Here is a 22,673-nt window from a genome sequence, read left to right as displayed (position 1 = left end):
ATGTTAGTCGTTAGGCGTAATTGCCTGCAGACCTTTCTTTTTTTGCACTTTGAGGTGCAAATTGAGTAAATGTCGGCTTCAGTTTATGCATGGAACTCATCATGTACAATGGATTACCGCACAATCCCTCTGCTTTCAGACTGTGTAAAAAGCAGGCAGATTCCATCGGAAGCCAAAGCATGTTCGTTAGCATAAAAATGTCATGCTGGTGTAAATGCTTGCCCATTTGTATGGTGGAAAAGATGGGCGTGGCAGAAATGATAACTGTATTCCCTGCCCCCTGTGTGCCATACAAATGAATCAATATGCTATAGGGTAAAAAGCATGTTTAAACGTCTAGTGCGTGCACCTTACACGTGCTTTTTAGGCTGCACCATAATAAACATGGCCGCCAATATGGCTTATGGACGTGGGCCAATGTACCCATTGCCATCTTCGTGAATTGCACACACTGTGCATTACTCACAGGGCTCACTGTAAACTGTACATGTCATAATGTGAGAGTCACACTTTAAGATTTGCACGGAGAGGATCACCTTCGTTTGCACTGAAGTGCAAAAGGTCCCCTCCATGCAATGTTCCTAATTTCCACCACGAAGTGAAAAAGTGAAGATGAAAACATGTGCAATATCTCCCTTGCTCTTCACTGATGGGAACGTGTAAGTGCCGCCCCCAATTAACGATTGCGGGTGGTTTTTACAATCGATTCCTCCAGATGTAATCCGTCTGCATTTACCAGGTGGGAATTTCAGGTGGATTTCATAGGAATCTATAGCATTGCCACCAGTATGAAAATCCATGCTGTCGGGCAGGCAGCCACATTGGCCTAGTGGAGCGGGAAATGCAGGCGGGCCTGGTATGCCTACCCCAGTCCACATCTTCACTTGATTAATGCAGGCGCATGAGGTGGCGAGGAAAAAGTGGCTTTAAAGGTGCTTACCACTACTTTTGACTATATGCTTCATGCTTCGTAGTGAACATTGCTGCAGCTAGGTTGGGTATTGTTTTGTACTGTCACTCCCTTGGTGCACGGCTTCCCGTTGATGTAAGTTCCACGCCTTTGGATGGCTTCGACCTATTTATTGACTCCTTATCGCTTCTTTTCTGCCCCCTCCCCTCCTCTCCCAGATCTACTTCTACGCGTATGACGTCTTCCAGCAGGCCGGCTTTTCCCAAGACCGCATCCCTTACATCGCCATTGGCATTGGGGGCTGTGAAATCCTGGGGGCCCTGTTGTGCGTAAGTAACGAAGGCCACTGCGCCAATATCGGGGGCCAGAAAGGCCAGTCAAATAGAAATGTGAGTTGCATGTAGCGACGCGCCTGCATTGACGGAATGTAAACCTGTGTACAGAAAGAGCCATGCGGAACACGATGCTGAAGCATCCCGAGGACCCCAGTAAACCAGGAGATCTCGCACTAATTGCTATAAGCAACGGGGCGAATGCACAGGGATGCACTGAAATGCACTGAAATGCACTGGCCTGTTCTGGAAGCTTTTAACCATATCTCAGAAATGAAAAAAAGATGCTGTGAGATCTCTGCATTGCGATAGAGGGGAGGGTTATTTTTGGTCAGAATCGAGGCTGATCTTTGTGTGGTACAATGTGCAGGAATGCGGTGGGTCAAGGTGGAAGATCTGGGCACAGTTCCTACTTTAATACCAGGTACTACAGTAAGATAGGAGGACAGAGAAGCATAGCCGGAGATATGTGCGAGGTACCAGTGGTTTGCATGGATTGTTACATATCAGGATTGAACTACATTGGCAAAGTTCCTGCCTGTTCCATTCCTTGCAGTCCACTTCATTCAAACGAACGCTGCATCTGAATAAGGTTTTTATTTACTTCATCCCTCCCTCCTTCCTTTCCTTAACCCTCCCTCCCTCCTTTCCTCCCCCCTTCCCTCCTTCCCACCCACCCTCCCCCCTCCCTCCCCCCCTCCTTCCCTCCCTTCCTCCCTCCCTCCCTCCCTCCCTCCCTCCCTCCCTCCCTCCCTCCCTCCCTCCCTCCCTCCCTCCCTTCCTTCCTTCCTTCCTTCCTTCCTTCCTTCCTTCCTTCCTTCCTTCCTTCCTTCCTTCCTTCCTTCCTTCCTTCCTTCCTTCCTTCCTTCCTTCCTTCCTTCCTTCCTTCCTTCCTTCCTTCCTTCCTTCCTTCCTTCCTTCCTTCCTTCCTTCCTTCCTTCCTTCCTTCCTTCCTTCCCTCCTTCCCTCCCTCCCTTCCTTCCTTCCTTCCTTCCTTCCTTCCTTCCTTCCTTCCTTCCTTCCTTCCTTCCTTCCTTCCTTCCTTCCTTCCTTCCTTCCTTCCTCCCTCCCTCCCTCCCTTCCTCCCTCCCTCCCTTCCTTCCTCCCTCCCTCCCTCCCTCCCTCCCTCCCTCCCTCCCTCCCTCCCTCCCTCCCTTCCTTCCTTCCTTCCTTCCTTCCTTCCTTCCTTCCTTCCTTCCTTCCTTCCTTCCTTCCTTCCTTCCTTCCTTCCTTCCTTCCTTCCTTCCTTCCTTCCTTCCTTCCTTCCTTCCTTCCTTCCTTCCTTCCTTCCTTCCTTCCTTCCTTCCTTCCTTCCTTCCTTCCTTCCTTCCTTCCTTCCTTCCTTCCTTCCTTCCCTCGTCCCTCTATTCCACCTCTCCTTCCTTCCCCCTCTCAGGCCCCCTCCCTTCTTTTCTACCCTCCACCCTTCCTCCCCTCACATATTGCACTACATTCTTTGTTCCTTAATCCTACGTTCTAATTACATCAGCTTGAATGTCAAGGTGAATTGATGTGATTCGTATCCAGGTGTCCAAGACCCCCCAGCAGGGGCTGTGTTAAGAATAAAGGTAGGGAAAACCATATACCTGTCACTGAGCATCAGTAAAGAGAGTAGGTAACTACCCCTTGCAGTGGGTGGCTAATCTCATTCATCAGCAGAGGAAAGGTTGACTGATGTCACATTATATTTTATTGATGGTCCATCACTCATACCTTCCACTAACCCTTTGTGTGTGTATTAAAGACATGTAGCATCTATAACACATCAATACACAATACATTTACATTTTTGCCTCACATATCATCCTCATATTCAAAATGTATCTGACAAATTTCTCAGTAATGCACACTCAATAAATGTTCTTACACTCTCCTTTATACTATACATCTTTTAATTATGAAATATAAATGATATAAAATATTGCTACTAATATCGTCACTAATCATAACACAATTAATATGCAAAACCTTATTAATGAGTAAGCAGCTATCATTGTCACTGCCTCAAGATCAATCAAACATTTCAGAAGCATAAGAGCCACTTCAAAAGTAAATTTCTACCTCCTCATATACCACTAGGCAACCTCATAGAGTGATCTGCCCTTTCAATATTCAATTCCGCTCCTCTTTCTCAATGTGATATTAGAGATGGTTAAAACAGGTGCTCATACTTACTACTATCATCAGGAGGTAGGGAGATAAGCGGTGTGGGAGGGGATGCCCAGAAGCCTCTAGTCTGCACAATCCAAGAGTCTGGAATCCATACTCTTTTGATTGTCTAAAGAGAAGAAAACATGTTTAATGTAGTGTTAATAATCATGGGCAGGAGAGGGCTGGAATCGTAACAGCCCAACAGTCCAAGCCCAGTTAGACCCGGTGGAAGTGAGGGCCTCGGTGAGGTCCAGAGTCAGTAACACTATTAGCAATGCTAAGAACAATGTTTCTTATGGCACTGTCACACTCTGCATGTTCTGCCTCACCATCCCTGTAAAGACTGGAGGGGGTATCTGTACTTCTGCCCCCTGTATGGTAGGGTAAAGGAACAGAACAACCACAGCAAGGCTCTCAATTTGGTATAATGTGATTAGCAGCCAGGCCTAAGCTTTGAGGAGGTGATGTAGGCAGATTCTTAAATACAGTGTTTCCCAAAGCCCCCACAAAGGAATGTCCACACACTATGTTAGGTGATAACACACCTTCTTTATATAAAATAAGGGTTGCAACTGTTACCAGCAGTAAATAAATATACATAATAACACTTTGTACATCGAATAATTATTCAGAGAATTGTAAATATATACACTCTATGTGGTACCACACACTACTTAAATTCAGTAGGAACTGCACTAACTGCAGACCATTTTAAATGGCAGGTGAATTCTTAAATAAGGTGGAACCAGCATATAATAGGAAAGAAAGGCAGTTTAGTTATGAACAGTGGCATAAAGCTTTCTTTAGATTAGACAGGCAATTCTGAGTGACTATCCCCCACCTGGGCAACCTGTAATAGAACAGTTAGGGACTGACATCTGTGGTCTTTTACAGCCCAGTCCAATATTGTTCAATAACTTTTAAAAGGTTCTACTACCCCAAAGTGCCTGAGCGACCACAGGAGAACAGGATCCACAGCGAATCTGGGATGCCTGGAAGGCTCCTGAGGCTAGAAGAGGCTCTTTCTCATCACAGTACCTTTGGTGCCTTGGCAGGAGAAGTGGCAGCGTTTACTTGATGATTCCCTGAGAGGATGGACCCCATTTAGAAGAAGGAGCCACTTGGATCCTGAGTCCAAGAATAAAACAGAACAAAAATCTTTATGAATGGCAGCAGTTTGGCTCTTCGCAGTGCTCTCCTTTGGTCGATGATTTCTCTGACTGTAGAAGTCCTGAGAAGACAAAACTTACTGTGGTCTCCTTATTGGCTTGGCGGATGAAGGTAAGACTTCTAGGATCCATCGATGACTTCAGGTGTCGACAGGTGCATAGGTCACTTTAGGTGTCGGGTTTTGGAATATAGCGGTTTTCTGACTTTTGGTTCTTTGGTGTTGCAGCCGCAGCACTGACCTTGGGCCCTCACCAAGCCCTTCCACGGCACCCACAAATTCTGGACTCTCTCTGACAGGAAAAAGTGGTTAGTGGTGACTGCAAGGATGTCCTTTCAAATGTTCTTAGGCAGTTTGGAACTTTTGTTGCACCTCTGGGTGTCCAGCAGCACTATGCCAGAGTACCCCGGCTTCGCTAGACAGCAACGGCCTCCAGCGGTCATGGAATACACCTCCGGACCCTGGGCGACACCAATGGACTTTTTTCTCTCGAGAGGGATGACTGCACTCCTCTGATGGACTTCAATTACCACTTCCCCGGACGGCAGGCACAAGGACTGGCTTCCAGTTTACTTTGATGAAGAGTAGCCGTTTTGCATGATGGTCCCTCATAGCTTGGGCAAAGGTTTCCTTTGCAGGTCCTCTCTGGATCAGTCCTTGGGAGACACAACAGCTTTCGGATTGTTGACTAAATGCAGCAGCAGTCTTCTCTTCCAGCTGTGCTTCAAGGAGCAGCTTCTTCTTGCTAAGCTTTGACTTCATCTACTGAACAAATTGGTGAGAGGTCTCCAGATATACACATCTGTCCCTCATTCCCTCTGCCTGAGCCAGGCTCAGTCAGCCAATCACACAGTAGGGCATTCATGCAGGCAGGCAGCAAATCAGGCTCACAGGCATTCAGGCCATTCACTCCACCCAGACACCCATAACAAAAGATGTGGATTGGGACAAGAACTCAGCCTTTAAGAACACTACAATGCATTTACGTCAGTTTCAGGCAGGGCTGTCTCATTCATTGTGTCATACACACAAACCCAGACACCCATAACAGAGGATGTGAGTTCACTTCAGACTCCATTCACTCAGGTCCCATACCCTGCTCGGTGGGCAACACACAGGTGCCCAAAAACACACGTAAGTGATACAAGGGTGTACCCCACCCATGGGTGCCATAAGGGTATGCCATGGGTGATGTTCACCAAAAGATAAGAATGAAGAGCTGCAATGGTAGAGGTCCTGTCGGGGACCTCAGTGGCATAAAAAATAGACAAAATACACACACAGAAGTGGTAGGATAAGGACAGGAGGCCCTGTCCCTCCATAAGTCATTTCCAGCATCACAATCCGCCTAACCTTTTCTCTGATCCCTTTGTATTTATGAAGGGAACAATGTGTCTCAACCAGAAACGCATACAGCAGTAAACTGCCCACTCCTGGTTCTGGTTCCTTACATGCCATGAAGTGGCAATGAGCAGACTGATCAGTAAATGGTGGCTGAGAAAAAACCAGGGACGGGACAAGACACATGACAGACAGTGGAAGACAGGGAGTGAGTTTATTACAGTATATGCATGCAAGTTAAGTACAGGGTAGTCAGGGATGGGGGAGTAAAGAGAGAGTAAATTAAGGGTACTCTTTCTTGGATGCAGAGGTGGAGGTTTAGTGCATATTCAAAGGAATGGCTGGGAGTGGAGTTTTTGACATGCTGCTAGAGTTGCAGTAGTGCGGTACAAGGAGGTATAAGAAGCAAAAGCGAGGAGGAAAAGTAGAGTGGAGAGGGAAGAGCAGTATTAGGGAGCGTGCTAGAGTGAGGTTGCCAGGAGAAGAGTAGCGGCTGATAGTAAAGATGAGTCATTAAAGGACTTTAGAATAATGTGTGAGAAGAGATGGAGGTTAGTAGTTTGCAGGATTATTTGGGTCAGTCAGAGATTTCTTTAGGATTGCTTGGACAGTTGCCAATTTGAAACAGGTAAGAAAGGTCCCATGGAAAAGATGGAAGTTGAGAAGGTACGAGAGGTAGAACCAGATGAGAGGTGCAAGTTCCATGGTTATTTGTGAGGCACGCAGACCAACAGGTATGAAGGAGAGTTTGACTGGCCACAGTGTTGGTTTCAATACAAAGGGAGAGTGTGGGAGGAAGTAGTGCAGGTGGAAGGTAGTGGAGATTGATTCTGTGGAGTATTTGATGAGAAGTAGTGGGCGCACACTGAAGAAGATATTGCACGAGGGGAAGGAGGAACCAGCATGGCTTGTCGTGTGGATACGGGTTTGTGTATGTGAGAGTGTAGAGTAGCAATTTGTTTTCATTCGTATGATCATTTAGCAGAATCAAGGACCTTAGTGAAGGTGTGGCAGGCCTTCCTTTAGAGGAGACAAAGCGGATTGCAGTTTTTGTGCCACTTATGCAGGTGAAGGTATATTTCTGTTTCATAAGGATGGATCTGAGGGATGGTCCAGGGCTAGGGGTGAAGGTTACAGGTGATATGGGTATAAGTGGGATATGTAGGAATATATGGCAGTGATTTTAAAAGCAGCTAGCAAAATCTGTGCAGATGACAGTAATTTTAAGAGCAGTCAGCAAACTGTGTGCAGATGACAAATGACAGTCATTTTAAAATTCAAGTCAAATGGGTAATGTGAATGCAGAAAAGAGACGGTAAACTATATGAAACAAGTGAAATGCCACATTTATTCATTATAACAGTGAATTAGGCCTTCCATGGCAAAGCAGAATGTTTGTAAAAAGACAGTGGATTCAAAGTGCATTATATATATGGATTATGAGAATTCCCATCTGTGTAAAATTGCATTGTGAAAATGATCTGTACTAATTAGCTAACCTCCCTGTTATTAACATCCCAGTAACTAATTAGTCCTCCTGATTAACATTGCAATGCAATGTCAGCGGACACAGATGGAAATTCTGGCTTAGTGTGTCTCCATGGAAGAGAAATGTGCACACAAAAAAATGAGAAATGAATGAGCTTTTTTTTCCCATGCATTCTGAGAGTCCTTTGTGTGCGAAGGAAGTAGGAAAACCAGTTGATACATATACCAACTCCTACAGAGCATTGGTCAGTGGGATCAGGAGTATAGGAGGTGTTAGATATGTCAGAAAGGGAGGCAGTTTTGTGGTGATTGACAGGCAAATTAAATAAATAGATCTGCACACAAGGGAGGGGGCGTTTTGTCCTCCTGGCCCCGCAGTCTGCTGATGGGAGTTCGGAGAGAAGGCTGGCTGCCCTGCCATTGAAGCTTGCTGGGATCCCAAAGCTGACTCCTGGGGCGCGGGCAGACAGTGTGAGGGTTGCAACATTTCAGCACAGATGAACCACCGCAGAAAGAGTTTGTTCCAGACCAAGAGCAGAAGTCTCATAACTCATTGTAACTGAAGTTAAAACATGAGGAGTGTGGATGGTTGAATGCTGTTCTTATCAGTTAGCAGAGGAGGTTATTTTTAAAACAAAATGTTTGATGTTTTCTTTTACACGTGCTAAATGACAAAAGGACAGAATGCCATGTTATAAATATTTCCCATGTACTGCAGTGCTTGTTTATATTTTTTCTTCTAGGTAACCGCAACAGTGTTGATGTGGGTTAGATTTGGGGAATGCATTGTTGCCAATTGAATTATGCTTTTATTGTAAATGACATTGGTGTAAGGACCTTTTTTTATGTCTCCAAGGCTTATTATTTAACTGGGGGAGATAACTACGAGGCACTCCAGTACTACACCATAGTGGTCAAATATTTACCGCCAGACTGAAAAAAAAATTACAAAATTAAAAGTAAAAATATATACAAGCTACAAAGTTGGTGTGTTGTGTGAATGCATTCAGCCATGTATATCTGGGCTGAATGGAGCCCTCCAAGGGCATAGGGTGGTGAGGTAGATAAGTCATTAGCACAACTGATACACTATCTATCACATTATTTACAAACTTATCTGGTTCCCTCTAAATTTGCCTGGGTGGAGGCCTACAGTCAACACAAGTACAGGACATAGTTATACACAGAGAAGGTTTGTCTGATCATATAGGGCAGTGTTATGAAAGGTATGCTCACCACTAAATTACCACCAAAATGAGGTAATGCCAATTTACCGCCACTATATCACAACACTAAAATACTGCCAAGTTAGGTAATAGCCCTAAAACAAACCTCCTACAGATAGTAGCAGACACATGTAACCAAGGGAGCTTGTTTAAAAACTGAGAAGACTTGTTCAATAGAGAAGGCCTAGGGAGCAGCAGGAGAGAGAGAAGGGAGGACAAGACTTCCTCTTGGTAGGGGGCAGAGAGGCCCAGTTTGAATTGTCATATGTGTTAGAGGAGATGGGGGTTGGAGAGATTGGAGGTGGCAGCAACACATAAACAGTCGTAGGAATGGTCAGAAGTGGAGGAATCAGTTGAGAGCTTAGATGGGGAAGTGAGGAGGAGAGGAAATCAAGGCCACAAGATCCCCTGAGAGAGAGTGGGTAGATGGTGATGCTTGATATGGGGCAGGTCACGTAGGTGGAAAATCGAGTTCGACTTAGTGAATGGGTGAGATTTTGGGGAGGTTGAATCAAGTGGGCGCTCCAGATCAGAGAAGTTGAAGGCGTAATGCTGATAAATCATGAGGATGATGACAGGGGTCGGTGGGAGGTGTTGAGCGACAGGGAAGTCAAAGGACAGTGCTAGAAAGCCAGATGTTGGAAGGGGAGCAAAGAATGGGCCATGTTTATAATTAGACCAGCCCTGCTGCCCCTTTTGGAAGAGCGGCAGGAGTGGTAGACGGTAGCATTGTCAGTGTGCAGGGCTGTATGGGGTAGCAGCGTCAAAAGGAATGACTCAGTGATGATTTTGGCCGCAAGAATGGGTTTGTGAATTAAAGTGATTAGTGATAAAAGAGCTTTTGTTACAGAATGATTGGCCATTCCAGAGCCCACATGTAAGAGTAGCGGGAGTGGCTGAGAGGAAGGTGGTCATACTGGAGGGGACACAAGTGATACATGAGATTAAAGTAGTAAAATCAGCCAGGCGGGCTTTTTTGGACGTGGGGCAGAGCACAGGGACATAATACGAACATGGGCGAATGGGGGCAAGAGATGAAGAGAATGGTTAAGTAGGGGAGGGGCCAAAGGGTTTGCATGCCAGGCAAAGAGAAAGTGAGTACTAAGAGTAGAGCGAGGGAAGTGAGAGATGCATTCTGGCCAGAAGAGTATGAAGGGAGAGGATTATATGAGAGTTCAATGAGGCAGACAGAGTTGAGTTGGGTGTTCTCTCAGACAGTCCTTTAAGATGAGTAGCAAAACCCTGGAGATGGATGTGTATGCAGAGTTTATTCATACATCAATAATCAAGATGACTCAAATAGTTTGCCAAAGTGAGTCTTTTTTATTAACAAGTCTCTAAAACAGGGAGTACAATGAACATCAGCAATCGCTCGATCATCTTACTCAAATCACTTTATAAAAAACAGGGTTCTTATACCCAGAATTGGTCATCAAAGACGCTTAACCTACATTGCTACCAAAGTTATCCTATGTGGCAAACTACAAAAACCTAACAGAGGGAGTGATTGGTTCTAAGTGAAGATATAAGAAAGAGATCTCTATCTGTAAAGAACAGTAGAGGAAGGTGATAGGATACTTAACATCAGGTGGGGTAACTAAGCCCTCCCCTCAAAATGGCCACTATGAATGTCACTAGATACTCGACGTCCCATTGGCTACACAAGCTATAGGACCCTTATTTACGTGGTTCTCTATAAATGGTTGGCTTCTTACCCCAGTCAGTACTTTTCCACCTATGTCTAGCAGCATGCAGACTGAACAACCTTATGCGGGTGAGCTCGTCTTAACACTAGCTTCCCACCAATTACTTTATCAATCCATCATCACCTCAATGTTCCAGTGTCAATTAGTGCTTTGAAGATTGACCTTGAGATTGTACTGTGCTCTGAGAATTTTAAGGAGTGTGGGCTGTTAGGGAGAATTCTCCGGAATGGCTAATTTCCCTTACCTACTGAGTCCCTCAGCAGCTTTGCTGGATTTCTAGGATTTATTTGTTTCACCTGGTAAGAGTGTGAGCCTTTTTTCCCACTCTTACCTGTGTTTTGCTGTGTGTGTTTAACATTTTCTTGTGTTCATAGACTATGGAGCCTCACCTACTCCACAAGCATCATCTTTTTACTGTGTGTTACACAGCACCTTCAGTGCAGTGACACAGGGTTGTCTTTTAGACTTCCCAACTCAGACTCCATTTTCTGGGACTGACTACTGTCTCCCAGAACATGTAAAATTGGCATTAGCTTTATTAGTCTCTTTTAATCCACAGACCCAGTACAAACTATCTTACATAGAGTACTGGAAAGGGTTAATACTTATCCCTTTTTGTCTGTGTCTCTTGGAACATTGTTTCGCTCCCTTTTCATCAACACTTGGCTGGTGGCAGTGGTAACTACCCTATTTTTCCTACCGCAGTTATCTTAAATAAACTTGGTATTGTTTTAGGCTATCTTGGTAGCCTCGAACCTAAACCCACTACACCATATACGTTTCTATACGGTTTCGGCTGGGTTTATTCACCATTTCTTTTTGAAAATATCTTTCTCGTGTTTTTCTCTGGGCGCCAAATCAGGTTTGGTCCCTTTGTTCACCGTCCTTTTGCAGGCTTATGCACATAAGCCCTCCTTAGGCGTCTGAAGGTCTGGGTGGCCAGGATGTGAGGGAGGGGTTTTAGGATCCCTGCTATGGGTTCCCTTGGTAACACAAGTCGCTTTCCTGTTTGATTGGCTAGGTGACTGTCCGGCCAGGACAGCCACCCTGCTGTGTGATTGACAGCCAGGCTGTGTGAATGGGGAACAACTGCATAAAAACCAGGTCTCTGGGGCTGGAAAGGCAGAGTCGCCACTGGAATGAAAGAACCGAAGAGGAGCTGACAGAAGAGGAACCCTAAAATGACTGAACCGCCCGGTGAAGCCCTGCTGCAGATCCGAATCTTCAGACTCCAACGACAGAGGAGATCTTCCAGGAATCTTCTTCCCCTGAGCTGGTGGGACCAACCAGTTTGCCCAAACTGCAGCCAGGACTCCCTCCTCTGGTTGAATTTGCTGTACAGAGCTACAGTGAACCGGATAGCCGGGAAGGTCGGCCCCTGCTTGGGTTTTAAGGAGCACACATTTTATTTGTTGCTTTGCTCTGCTGCTGCTTTCTTCCCTGGGCAGTGCAGGACCCTCCAGTCTTCCTACTTCATGTCAGTCCGACAGTTGCTTCAGGAACCGTGAGCATGCAGGACCTGCCAGGAACGTCCGCCTCCGCTACAGCTTCTTCTCCATTTAAAGGTACTGTGCAAATCTAGTTGTTTGTTTCGTCCAGCCGCGCTGAAGGTGTGTGAAACCTTTCGCCAATACGAGGGCAAGTCCTTCTCTACTCTTGAAGCTAACTTTTCTGATGACCAACTTCGTCTGGAACTCTTGGCAAAGACTTAACCGCAAACTACCCTGAACTGTGTGATCTTGAGCAAAAGACTTTTGTCCTATTGACTTTGGCCCTAAGCCTTTTTAATTTGATTCCATCACTGTAGTTCCTATTTCTAGATTGCCCTGCTTACTTACATGTTGGTGCTGCTCAATTTTTATCTAACTTTGTCTTTCCCTCACTTTTAAATGATTGGAGTGCCATTTTGCTCACATTTCATTTTCAGCTTAACTTGTCCAGAATCTATTGGGAGTGGTGTGGTGTATTAAGAGTGTGATTTTTCGACTGCTTTACTTTAGTGAAATGTTTTACAACTGATGTGTAAATACATGTATATTCTTTTACTCAGAAACCTTGAGTTAGTGTTTGTTTGAATCACAGTAATGGCTGTCCTTTGTGTAACTATTGATACCGCTCACTTACTCTTGAGATAAGTCTTGCTGCTCAGCCATCGCTACCACTTTACTCTGTAGTACGGGCTTGTACCAAAGGTGAATTTGTACTGTCACTTGCAGTCCTAATTGTGTATGGTGTTCCCAAAGGGTACTGCATATAATTCTGCCTAACATGGGCACACCCTGCCTTCGTGCGTAGGTGTGAACACCTTGATAGTCCAACTTCCTTCTAGCACGTGACTGGACACCATGAAATCGAGCTTTTCGTGTTTTTGATTTTATTTTCTAATAGTCCTCTGACTTCTTTTGTTCTTGTCCAGGTCTTCAGAACAGGAGTTTCTGTTTAACACGAATTGTATCAAATGCCAGCCAATTCCAGTTTAATAAGACATTGGCTTTCTTGGCTCAGACAAGTCTTTTGGCTGAGCTTCATTCTGTTAATACAATTGCTTTTTAACTGTGACACACTGAAATGAGGCCTTCTTGCTTTTTGTTCAGTGCTGCTTATAATGCGTAGTGGAACATCCATCCTTTACTTGTCCATATGTATCTATATATATATATATATCACATGGCCACAGTAGCGGCCATGTAGTTATGGTTAAGTTGGTGTTTCCATTGGAAGAGCACTTTTTGGGTGGCTCCTCACCATCCTTTGCAAAAAAAGTATTTGGGTCACTCTGAATTTTTTTGCAAAGTTTGGTGAGGATTCATCCAGGGGGGGGAAAAGTTATAGGGGGGGTCCCAAAACTTTTTTTTTCCCATAGACATAATGGGAAAAAACTTTGCTCACGCCTACAGCCCAAATCGCTGGACGGATTTACACCACATTTGCGGCAGGAGCGGCGGCTTGGTCCCGAAAGCGTGCTTTGCTTTATTTGGTGTAAATCCGTCCAGTAGTTTTTTAAAAAATGACAAAAATGTAAGTGAAAAAAATTAGTGATATCTGTGTTCGCTTCGCGGACACACTTCCCTGTTTGCTCCGCGGACAGGACGGTGATTGGGCAAGCAGCTTGCGTGATGTCCGCGGACATCTGACGTGCTCTCTCATTGGATGCGGTGAAAGCGTGCAGTGCATCTGGCTTCAGAGACGCCCGCCATCTTTGTTCCTCGCTGCCTGCACAGTAAGTCTTGTGTCTGTCTCCTGTTCCTCCCACCCCTGCTCATGCCCCATGTGTCCTTCTTGAACCCCACACCCCCACTCATGCTCCGTGTCTCCCCTGTTCCTCCAGCCCCCCTCTCACGCCATCGGCACACAGTGGCCAGCGGAGGGCCGAGGAGCGGGATCTGCCGCCTGCACACGAACGCCGTGTGTCTCTCTCCCTCCCCCCCGACCCCCGCTCATGCCCCGTGTGTCTCTCTCCCTCCCCCAACCCCCGCTCATGCCCCGTGTGTGTCTCTCCCCTTCCCCACACCCTCCGCTCATGCCCCGTGTGTCTCTCTCCCTCCCCCCCACCCCCGCTCATGCCCCGTGTCTCTCTCCCTCCCCCCACCCCCGCTCACACTCCGTGTGTCTCTCTCCCTCCCCCCACCCCCCAGTCATGCCCCGTGTGTCTCTCTCCCTCCCCCTCAACCCCCGATAATGCCCCATGTGTCTCTCTCCCTCCCCCCCACCCCCGCTCATGCCCCGTGTGTCTCTCTCCCCCCCACCCCCGCTCATGCCCCGTGTGTCTCTCTACCTCCCCCCACCACCCGCTCATGCCCCGTGTGTCTCGCTCCCTCCCCCTCCCTGCTCATGCCCCGTGTGTCTCTCTCCCCTTCCCCTACCCCCCGCTCATGTCCTGTGTGTCTCTCTCTATCTCCCCCCCACCCCCGCTCATGCCCTGTGTGTCTCTCCCCCTCCCGCCCACCCCCCGCTCATGCCCCGTGTCTCTCTCCCCTTCCCCCACCCCCCGCTCATGCCCCGTGTGTCTCTCTCCCCCTTCACCCCCGCTCATGCCCTGTGTGTCTCTCTCCCTCCCCCCCACCCCCGCTCATGCCCTGTGTGTCTCTCTCCCTCCCCTCCACCCCCACACATGCCCCGTGTCTCTTTCCCCTTCCCCCCACCCTCCGCTCATGCCCCATGTGTCTCTCGACCTCCACCCCACCCCCGCTCATGCCCCGTGTGTCTCTCCCCCTCCGGCCCAACCCCCTGCTGATTCCCGTTTGTCTTTCACCCCTTCCACCACCCCCCGCTCATGCCCCGTGTGTCTCTCTTCCTCCCCCGCACCCCCGCTCATGCCCTGTGTGTCTCTCCCCCTCCCGCCCACCCCCCGCTCATGCCCCGTGTGTCTCTCTCCCATTCCCCCCACTCCCCGCTCATGCCCCGTGTGTCTCTCTCCCTCCCCCCACCCCCGCTCATCCCCGTGTGTCTCTCCCCCTCCCGCCCACCCCCCGCTCATGCCCCGTGTGTCTCTCCCCCTCCCGCCCACCCCCCGCTCATGCCCCGTGTGTCTCTCTGCCTCCCCCCCACCCCCGCTCATGCCCCGTGTGTTTCTCTCCCTCCCCCCCACCCCCGCTCATGTCCCGTGTGTCTCTCCCCTTCCCCCCACCCCCCGCTCATGCCTCGTTTGTCTCTCTCCCTCCCCCCACCCCCGCTCATGTCCCGTGTGTCTCTCCCCTTCCCCCCACCCCCCGCTCATGCCTCGTTTGTCTCTCTCCCTCCCCCCACCCCCGCTCTTGCCCCGTGTGTCTTTCCCCCTCCCGTCCACCCCTGCTCTTGCCCCGTGTGTCTTTCCCCCTCCTGCCCACCCCCGCTCATGCCCCGTGTGTCTTTCCCCCTCCCGCCCACCCCCGCTCATGCCCCGTGTGTCTTTCCTCCTCCCGCCCACCCCCCACTCATGCCCCATGTGTCTCTCCCCCTCCCGCCCACCCCCCGCTCATGCCCCGTGTCTCTCTCCCCTTCCCCCCACACCCCGCTCATGCCCCGTGTGTTTCTCTGCCTCCCCCCACCCCCGCACATGCCCCGTGTGTCTCTCTCCCTCCCGCCCACCCCCCGCTCATGCCCCGTGTGTTTCTCCCCCTCCCGCCCACCCCCCGCTCATGCCCCGTGTGTCTCTCTCCCTCCCCCCCACCCCCCGCTCATGCCCCGTGTCTGTCTTCTGTTCCCCCCGCTCATGCCCCATGTCTGTCTCCTGTTCCCCTCATGTGCCGTGTCTGTCTCCTGTTGCCCCCCACACCCCCCGCTCATGCCCTGTGTCTGTGTCCTGCTCCCCCCACCCCCCGCTCATGCCCCGTGTCTATCTCCTGTTGCCCCCCACCCCCTGCTCATGCCCCGTGTCTGTCTCCTGTTCCCCCACCCGCTCATGCCCCATGTCTGTCTCCTGTTCCCCCCACCCGCTCATGCCCCGTGTCTCTCTCTTGTTGCCCCCCACACCCTGCTCATGCCCCGTGTGTCTCTCTCCCCCCTCACCCCCGCTCATGCCCTGTGTGTCTCTCTCCCTCCCCCCCACCCCCGCTCATGCCCTGTGTGTCTCTCTCCCTCCCCTCCACCCCCACACATGCCCCGTGTCTCTTTCCCCTTCCCCCCACCCTCCGCTCATGCCCATGTGTCTCTCGACCTCCACCCCACCCCCGCTCATGCCCCGTGTGCCTCTCCCCCTCCGGCCCAACCCCCTGCTGATTCCCGTTTGTCTTTCAACCCTTCCACCACCCCCCGCTCATGCCCCGTGTGTCTCTCTCCCTCCCCCGCACCCCCGCTCATGCCCTGTGTGTCTCTCCCCCTCCCGCCCACCCCCCGCTCATGCCCCGTGTGTCTCTCTCCCATTCCCCCCACTCCCCGCTCATGCCCCGTGTGTCTCTCTCCCTCCCCCCACCCCCGCTCATGCCCCGTGTGTCTCTCCCCCTTCCGCCCACCCCCCGCTCATGCCCCGTGTGTCTCTCCCCCTCCCGCCCACCCCCCGCTCATGCCCTCGTGTGTCTCTCTGCCTCCCCCCCACCCCCGCTCATGCCCCGTGTGTTTCTCTCCCTCCCTCCCACCCCCGCTCATGTCCCGTGTGTCTCTCCCCTTCCCCCCAGCCCCCGCTCATGCCTCCTTTGTCTCTCTCCCTCCCCCACCCCCGCTCATGTCCCGTGTGTCTTTCCCCCTCCCGTCCACTCCCGCTCTTGCCCCGTGTGTCTTTCCCCCTCCTGCCCACTCCCGCTCATGCCCCGTGTGTCTTTCCCCCTCCCGCCCACCCCCCGCTCATGCCCCGTGTGTCTTTCCTCCTCCCGCCCACCCCCCACTAATGCCCCATGTGTCTCTCCCCCATGTCTGTCTCCTGTTCCCCCCACTCCCCTCTCATGTCCCGTGTCTGTCTCCTGTTGCCCCCACCCATGCCCCGTGTCTCTCTCCTGTTGCCACCCAGCCCCCCGCTCATACCCCGTGTCTGTCTCCTGTTGCCCCCCACCCCCCGCTCATGCCCCGTGTCTGTCTCCTGTTCTCCCCACCCCCGCTCATGCCCCGTATCTTTCTCCTGTTCCCCCATCCCCTGCTCATGCCCTGTGTCTGTCTCCTGTTCTCCCCACCCCCCCGCTCATGCCCGGTATCTGTCTCCTGTTCTCCCCACCCCCCGCTCATGCCCCGTGTCTGTCTCCTGTTGGCCCCACCCCCCGCTCATGCCCCGTGTCTGTCTCCTGTTTCCCCCCACCCCCCGCTCATGCCCCGTGTCTCCCTCGTGTTCCCCCCACCCCCGCTCATGCCCCGTGTTTCCCTTGTGTTACCCCCCACCCTCCCGCTCATGCCCCGTGTTTCCCTTGTTTTAGCCCCCACCTCCCCGCTCATGCCCCGTGTCTCTCTCGTGTTCCCCCACCATCGCTCATGCCCCGTGTCTCCTTCCTTTTCCCCCCCACCCCCTGATCATGCCCCTTGTCTTTCTCCTGTACCCCCCACCCCCCGCTCATGCCCCGTGTCTCTCTCCTGTTGCCCCCTTCACCGCCGCTCATGCCCGTGTCTGTCTCCTGTTCCCCCCACTCCCCGCTCATGCCCCGTGTCTGTCTCCTGTTGCCCCCCACCCCCCGCTCATGCCCCGTGTCTGTCTCCTGTACCCCCCAGCCCCCCGCTCATGCCCTGTGTCTCTCTCCTGTTGCCCCCCACCCCCCACTCATGCCCCGTGTCTGTCTCCTGTTGGCCCCACCCCCCGATCATGCTCCGTGTCTGTCTCCTGTTGGCCCCACCCCCCGCTCATGCCCTGTGTCTCTCTCCTGTTGCCCCACCGCTCATGCCCCATGTCTGTCTCCTGTTCCCCCACCCGTTCATGCCCCGTGTCTCTCTCCTGTTGCCCCCCGCTCAATCCCCGTGTCTGTCTCCTGTACCCCCCAGCCCCTCGCTCATGCCCTGTGTCTCTCTCCTGTTGCCCCCCCGCTCATGCCCCGTGTCTGTCTCCTGTTCCCCCCACTCCCCGCTCATGCCCCATGTCTGTCTCCTGTTGCCCCCACCCATGCCCCCTGTCTGTCTCCTGTACGCCCCCCACTCTGCGATCATGCCCTGTGTCTCTCTGCTGTTGCCCCCTACCCCCGGCTCATGCCCCGTGTCGGTCTCCTGTTCTCCCCACCCCCGCTCATTCCCTGTATCTGTCTCCTGTTCCCCCCAACCTCCGCTCATGCCCTGTGTCTGTCTCCTGTTCTCCCCACCCCCCCGCTCATGCCCCGTGTCTGTCGCCTGTTATCCTCACCCCCCGCTCATGCCCCGTATCTGTCTGCTGTTCCCCTCATGTGCCGTGTCTGTCTCCTGTTGCCCCCCATCCCCCTGCGCATGCCCCGTGTCTGTCTCCTGTTCTCCCCACCCCCGCTCATGCCGCGTGTCTGTGTCCTGCTCCCCCACCCCCCGCTCATGCCCTGTGTCTATCTCCTGTTGCCCCCCACCCCCTGCTCATGCCCCGTGTCTGTCTCCTGTTCCCCCCCGCTCATGCCCCATGTCTGTCTCCTGTTCCCCCCACCCGCTAATGCCCCGTGTCTCTCTCTTGTTGCCCCCCACCCCCCCGCTCATGCCCCGTGTCTGTCTCCTGTTCTCCCCACCCCCCGCTCATGCACCGTGTCTGTCTCCTGTTCCTCCCATCCCCCGCTCATGCCCCGTGTCTGTCTCCTGTTCCCCCATACCCCACTCATGCCCCGTGTCTGTCTCCTGTTGCCCCCCAGCCCCCGCTCATGCCCCGTGTCTGTCTCCTGTTGCCCCCACCCCCGCTCATTCCCTGTGTCTGTCTCCTGTTGCCCCCCACCCCCGCTCATGCCGCGTGTCTGTGTCCTGCTCCCCCACCCCTTGCTCATGCCCCGTGTCTGTCTCCTGTTCCCCCCACCCCCCGCTCATGCCCCGTGTCTCTCCTGTTGCCCCCCACCCCCGCTCATGCCCCGTGTCTGTCTTCTGTTGCCCCACCCCCTGCTCATGCCCAGTGTCTGTCTCCTGTTCTCCCCACCCCCCGCTCATGCTCCGTGTCTGTCTCCTGTTCCCCCCATACCCCACTCATGCCCCGTGTCTGTCTCCTGTTGCCCCCCAGCCCCCGCTCATGCCCCGTGTCTGTCTCCTGTTGCCCCCACCCCCGCTCATTCCCTGTGTCTGTCTCCTGTTGCCCCCACCCCCTGCTCATGCCCCGTGTCTGTCTCCTGTTGCCCCCCACCCCCCGCTCATGCCCCGTGTCTGCCTCTGTTGTTCCCCCCACCCCCCTCTCATGCCCCGTGTCTGTCTCCTGTTCCCCCACCCCCCGCTCATGCCCCGTGTCTCTCTCCTGCTGCCCCCCACCCCCCGCTCATGCGCCGTGTCTGTCTCCTGTACCCCCCACCCCCGCTCATGCCCATGTCTGTCTCCTGTACCCCCCACCCCCCGCTCATGCCCCGTGTCTCTCCCCTGTTGCCCCCCCGCTCATGCCCCGTGTCTGTCTCCTGTTCCCCCCACCCGCTCATGCCCCGTGTCTCTCTCCTGTTGCCCCCCACCCCCCGCTCCTGCCCCGTGTCTGTCTCCTGTACCCCCTAACCCCCCGCTCATGCCCCGTGTCTGTCTTCTGTTCCCCCCACCCCCCGCTCATGCCCCGTGTCTGTCTCCTGTTCCCCCCACTCCCCGCTCATGCCCCATGTCTGTCTCCTGTTGCCCCCACCCGCTCATGCCCCGTGTCTCTCTCTTGTTGCCCCCCACCCCCGCTCATGCCCCCTGTCTGTCTCCTGTTCTCCCCACCCCCCGCTCATGCCCCGTGTCTGTCTCCTGTTCCTCCCATCCCCCACTCATGCCCCGTATCTGTCTCCTGTTGCCCTCCACCCCCCCGCTCATGCCCCGTGTCTGTTCTCCCCACTCCCCGCTCATGCCCCGTGTCTGTTGTTCCCCCCACCCCCGCTCATGCCCCGTGTCTGTCTCCTGTTCCCCCCACCCCTTGCTCATGCCCCGTGTCTGTCTCCTGTTCCCCCCACGCCCCGTTCATGCCCCGTGTCTTTCCTGTTGCCCCCCCACCCCCGCACATGCCCCGTGTCTGTCTCCTGTTGCCCGCACCCCCGCTCATGCCCAGTGTCTGTCTCCTGTTCTCCCGACCCCCCGCTCATGCTCCGTGTCTGTCTCCTGTTCCCCCCACCCCCCGCTCATGCCCCGTGTCTGTCTCCTGTTGCCCCCATCCCCCGCTCATGCCCCGTGTCTGTCTCCTGTTGCCCCCCACCCCCCGCTCATGCCCCGTGTCTGTCTCCTGTTGCCCCCACCCCCCGCTCATGCCCCGTGTCAGTCTCCTGTTGCCCCCCACCCCCCGCTCATGCCCCGTGTCTGTCTTCTGTTGCTCCCCACCCCCGCTCATGCCCCGTGTCTGCCTCTGTTGTTCCCCCACCCCCTTTCATGCCCCGTGTCTGTCTCCTGTTCCCCCCACCCCCCGCTCATGCACGTGTCTGTTCTCTCCACCCCCCGCTCATGCCCCGTGTCTGTCTCCTGTTGCCCTCCACCCCCCCGCTCATGCCCCGTGTCTGTTCTCCCCACCCCCGCTCATGCCCCGTGTCCGTTGTTCCCCCCACCCCCGCTCATGCCCCGTGTCTGTCTCCTGTTCCCCCAACCACTTGCTCATGCCCCGTGTCTGTCTCCTGTTCCCCCCACGTCCCGCTCATGCCCCGTGTCTTTCCTTTTGCCCCCCACCCCCGCTCATGCCCCGTGTCTGTCTCCTGTTCCCCCCACCCCTTGCTCATGCCCCGTGTTCTGTCTCCTGTTGCCCCCACGCCCCGCTCATGCCCCGTGTCTTTCCTTTTGCCCCCCACCCCCGCTCATGCCCAGTGTCTGTCTCCTGTTCTCCCCACCCCCGCTCATGCTCCGTGTCTGTCTCCTGTTCCCCCCACCCCCGCTCATGCCCCGTGTCTGTCTCCTGTTGCCCCCATCCCCCGCTCATGCCCCGTGTCTGTCTCCTGTTCTCCCCACCCCCGCTCATGCCCCGTGTCTGTCTCCTGTTGCCCCCCATCCCCCCCGCGCATGCCCCGTGTCTGTCTCCTGTTCTCCCCACCCCCGCTCATGCCGCGTGTCTGTGTCCTGCTCCCCCACCCCCCGCTCATGCCCCGTGTCTATCTCCTGTTGCCCCCCACCCCCTGCTCATGCCCCGTGTCTGTCTCCTGTTCCCCCACCCGCTCATGCCCCATGTCTGTCTCCTGTTCCCCCCACCCGCTAATGCCCCGTGTCTCTCTCTTGTTGCCCCCCACCCCCAGCTCATGCCCCGTGTCTGTCTCCTGTTCTCCCCACCCCCGCTCATGCACCGTGTCTGTCTCCTGTTCCTCCCTTCCCCCGCTCATGCCCCGTGTCTGTCTCCTGTTGCCCCCCACCCCCCGCTCATGCCCCGTGTCTGTTCCCCCCACCCCCTGCTCATGCCACGTGTCTGTCTCCTGTTCCCCCACCCCTTGCTCATGCCCCGTGTCTGTCTCCTGTTCCCCCCACACCCCGCTCATGCCCGTGTCTCTCCTGTTGCCCCCCACCCCCGCTCATGCCCCGTGTCTGTCTTCTGTTGCCCCACCCCCTGCTCATGCCCAGTGTCTGTCTTCCTGTTCTCCCCACCCCCCGCTCACGCTCCGTGTCTGCCTCCTGTTCCCCCCATACCCCACTCATGCCCCCGCGTCTGTCTCCTGTTGCCCCCAGCCCCTGCTCATGCCCCGTGTCTGTCTCCTGTTGCCCCCCACCCCCCGCTCATTCCCCGTGTCTGTCTCCTGTTGCCCCCCACCCCCTGCTCATGCCCCGTTTCTGTCTCCTGTTGCCCCCCACCCCCTGCTCATGCCCCGTGTCTGCCTCTGTTGTTCCCCCCACCCCCCTCTCATGCCCCGTGTCTGTCTCCTGTTCCCCCCACCCCCCGCTCATGCCCCATGTCTCTCTCCTGTTGCCCCCCACCCCCCGCTCATGCGCCGTGTCTGTCTCCTGTACCCCCCACCCCCCGCTCATGCCCATGTCTGTCTCCTGTACCCCCCACCCCCCGCTCATGCCCCGTGTCTGCCTCTGTTGTTCCCCCCACCCCCCTCTCATGCCCCGTGTCTGTCTCCTGTTCCCCCCACCCCCCGCTCATGCCCCGTGTCTCTCTCCTGCTGCCCCCCACCCCCTGTTCATGCGCCGTGTCTGTCTCCTGTACCCCCCACCCCGCTCATGCCCATGTCTGTCTCCTGTACCCCCCACCCCCTGCTCATGCCCATGTCTGTCTCCTGTACCCCCCACCCCCCGCTCATGCCCCGTGTCTGCCTCTGTTGTTCCCCCCATCCCCCCTCTCATGCCCCGTGTCTGTCTCCTGTTCCCCCCACCCCCCGCTCATGCCCCATGTCTCTCTCCTGCTGCCCCCCACCCCCTGCTCATGCGCCGTGTCTGTCTCCTGTACCCCCCACCCCGCTCATGCCCATGTCTGTCTCCTGTACCCCCCACCCCCCGCTCATGCCCCGTGTCTCTCCCCTGTTGCCCACCCGCTCATGCCCCGTGTCTGTCTCCTGTTCCCCCCACCCGCTCATGCCCCGTGTCTCTCTCCTGTTGCCCCCCACCCCCCGCTCCTGCCCCGTGTCTGTCTCCTGTACCCCCCAACCCCCCGCTCATGCCCCGTGTCTGTCTTCTGTTCCCCCCACCCCCCCGCTCATACCCCGTGTCTGTCTCCTGTTCCCCCCACTCCCCGCTCATGCCCCATGTCTGTCTCCTGTTGCCCCCACCCGCTCATGCCCCGTGTCTCTCTCTTGTTGCCCCCCACCCCCGCTCATGCCCCCTGTCTGTCTCCTGTTCTCCCCACCCCCCGCTCATGCCCCGTGTCTGTTGTCTCCTGTTCCTCCCATCCCCCGCTCATGCCCTGTGTCTGTCTCCTGTTGCCCTCCACCCCCCGCTCATGCCCCGTGTCTG

General features: G+C 54.2%; 1 protein-coding gene across 2 annotated transcripts in view; it reads left to right on the top strand.

The window, feature by feature from the left end:
* Window positions 1–22,673, top strand: part of LOC138492616 (solute carrier family 2, facilitated glucose transporter member 11-like) — a 458,430-nt gene that overhangs the window by 308,892 nt on the left and 126,865 nt on the right. For both annotated transcript variants that reach the window (XM_069619910.1, XM_069619909.1), the window contains exon 8: window positions 1,129–1,239. In XM_069619910.1, coding sequence (XP_069476011.1) covers window positions 1,129–1,239 — 111 coding nt within the window. The remainder of the gene's footprint in view (window positions 1–1,128; window positions 1,240–22,673) is intronic.

The sequence above is a fragment of the Ambystoma mexicanum genome, chromosome 10, assembly GCF_040938575.1.
Source record: "Ambystoma mexicanum isolate Mex_15411 chromosome 10, UKY_AmexF1_1, whole genome shotgun sequence".
Taxonomy (NCBI): Eukaryota; Metazoa; Chordata; class Amphibia; order Caudata; family Ambystomatidae; genus Ambystoma; species Ambystoma mexicanum.
The sequence above is the reverse complement of the archived record's forward strand: the minus strand, read 5'-3'. Positions and strand labels throughout refer to the sequence as shown.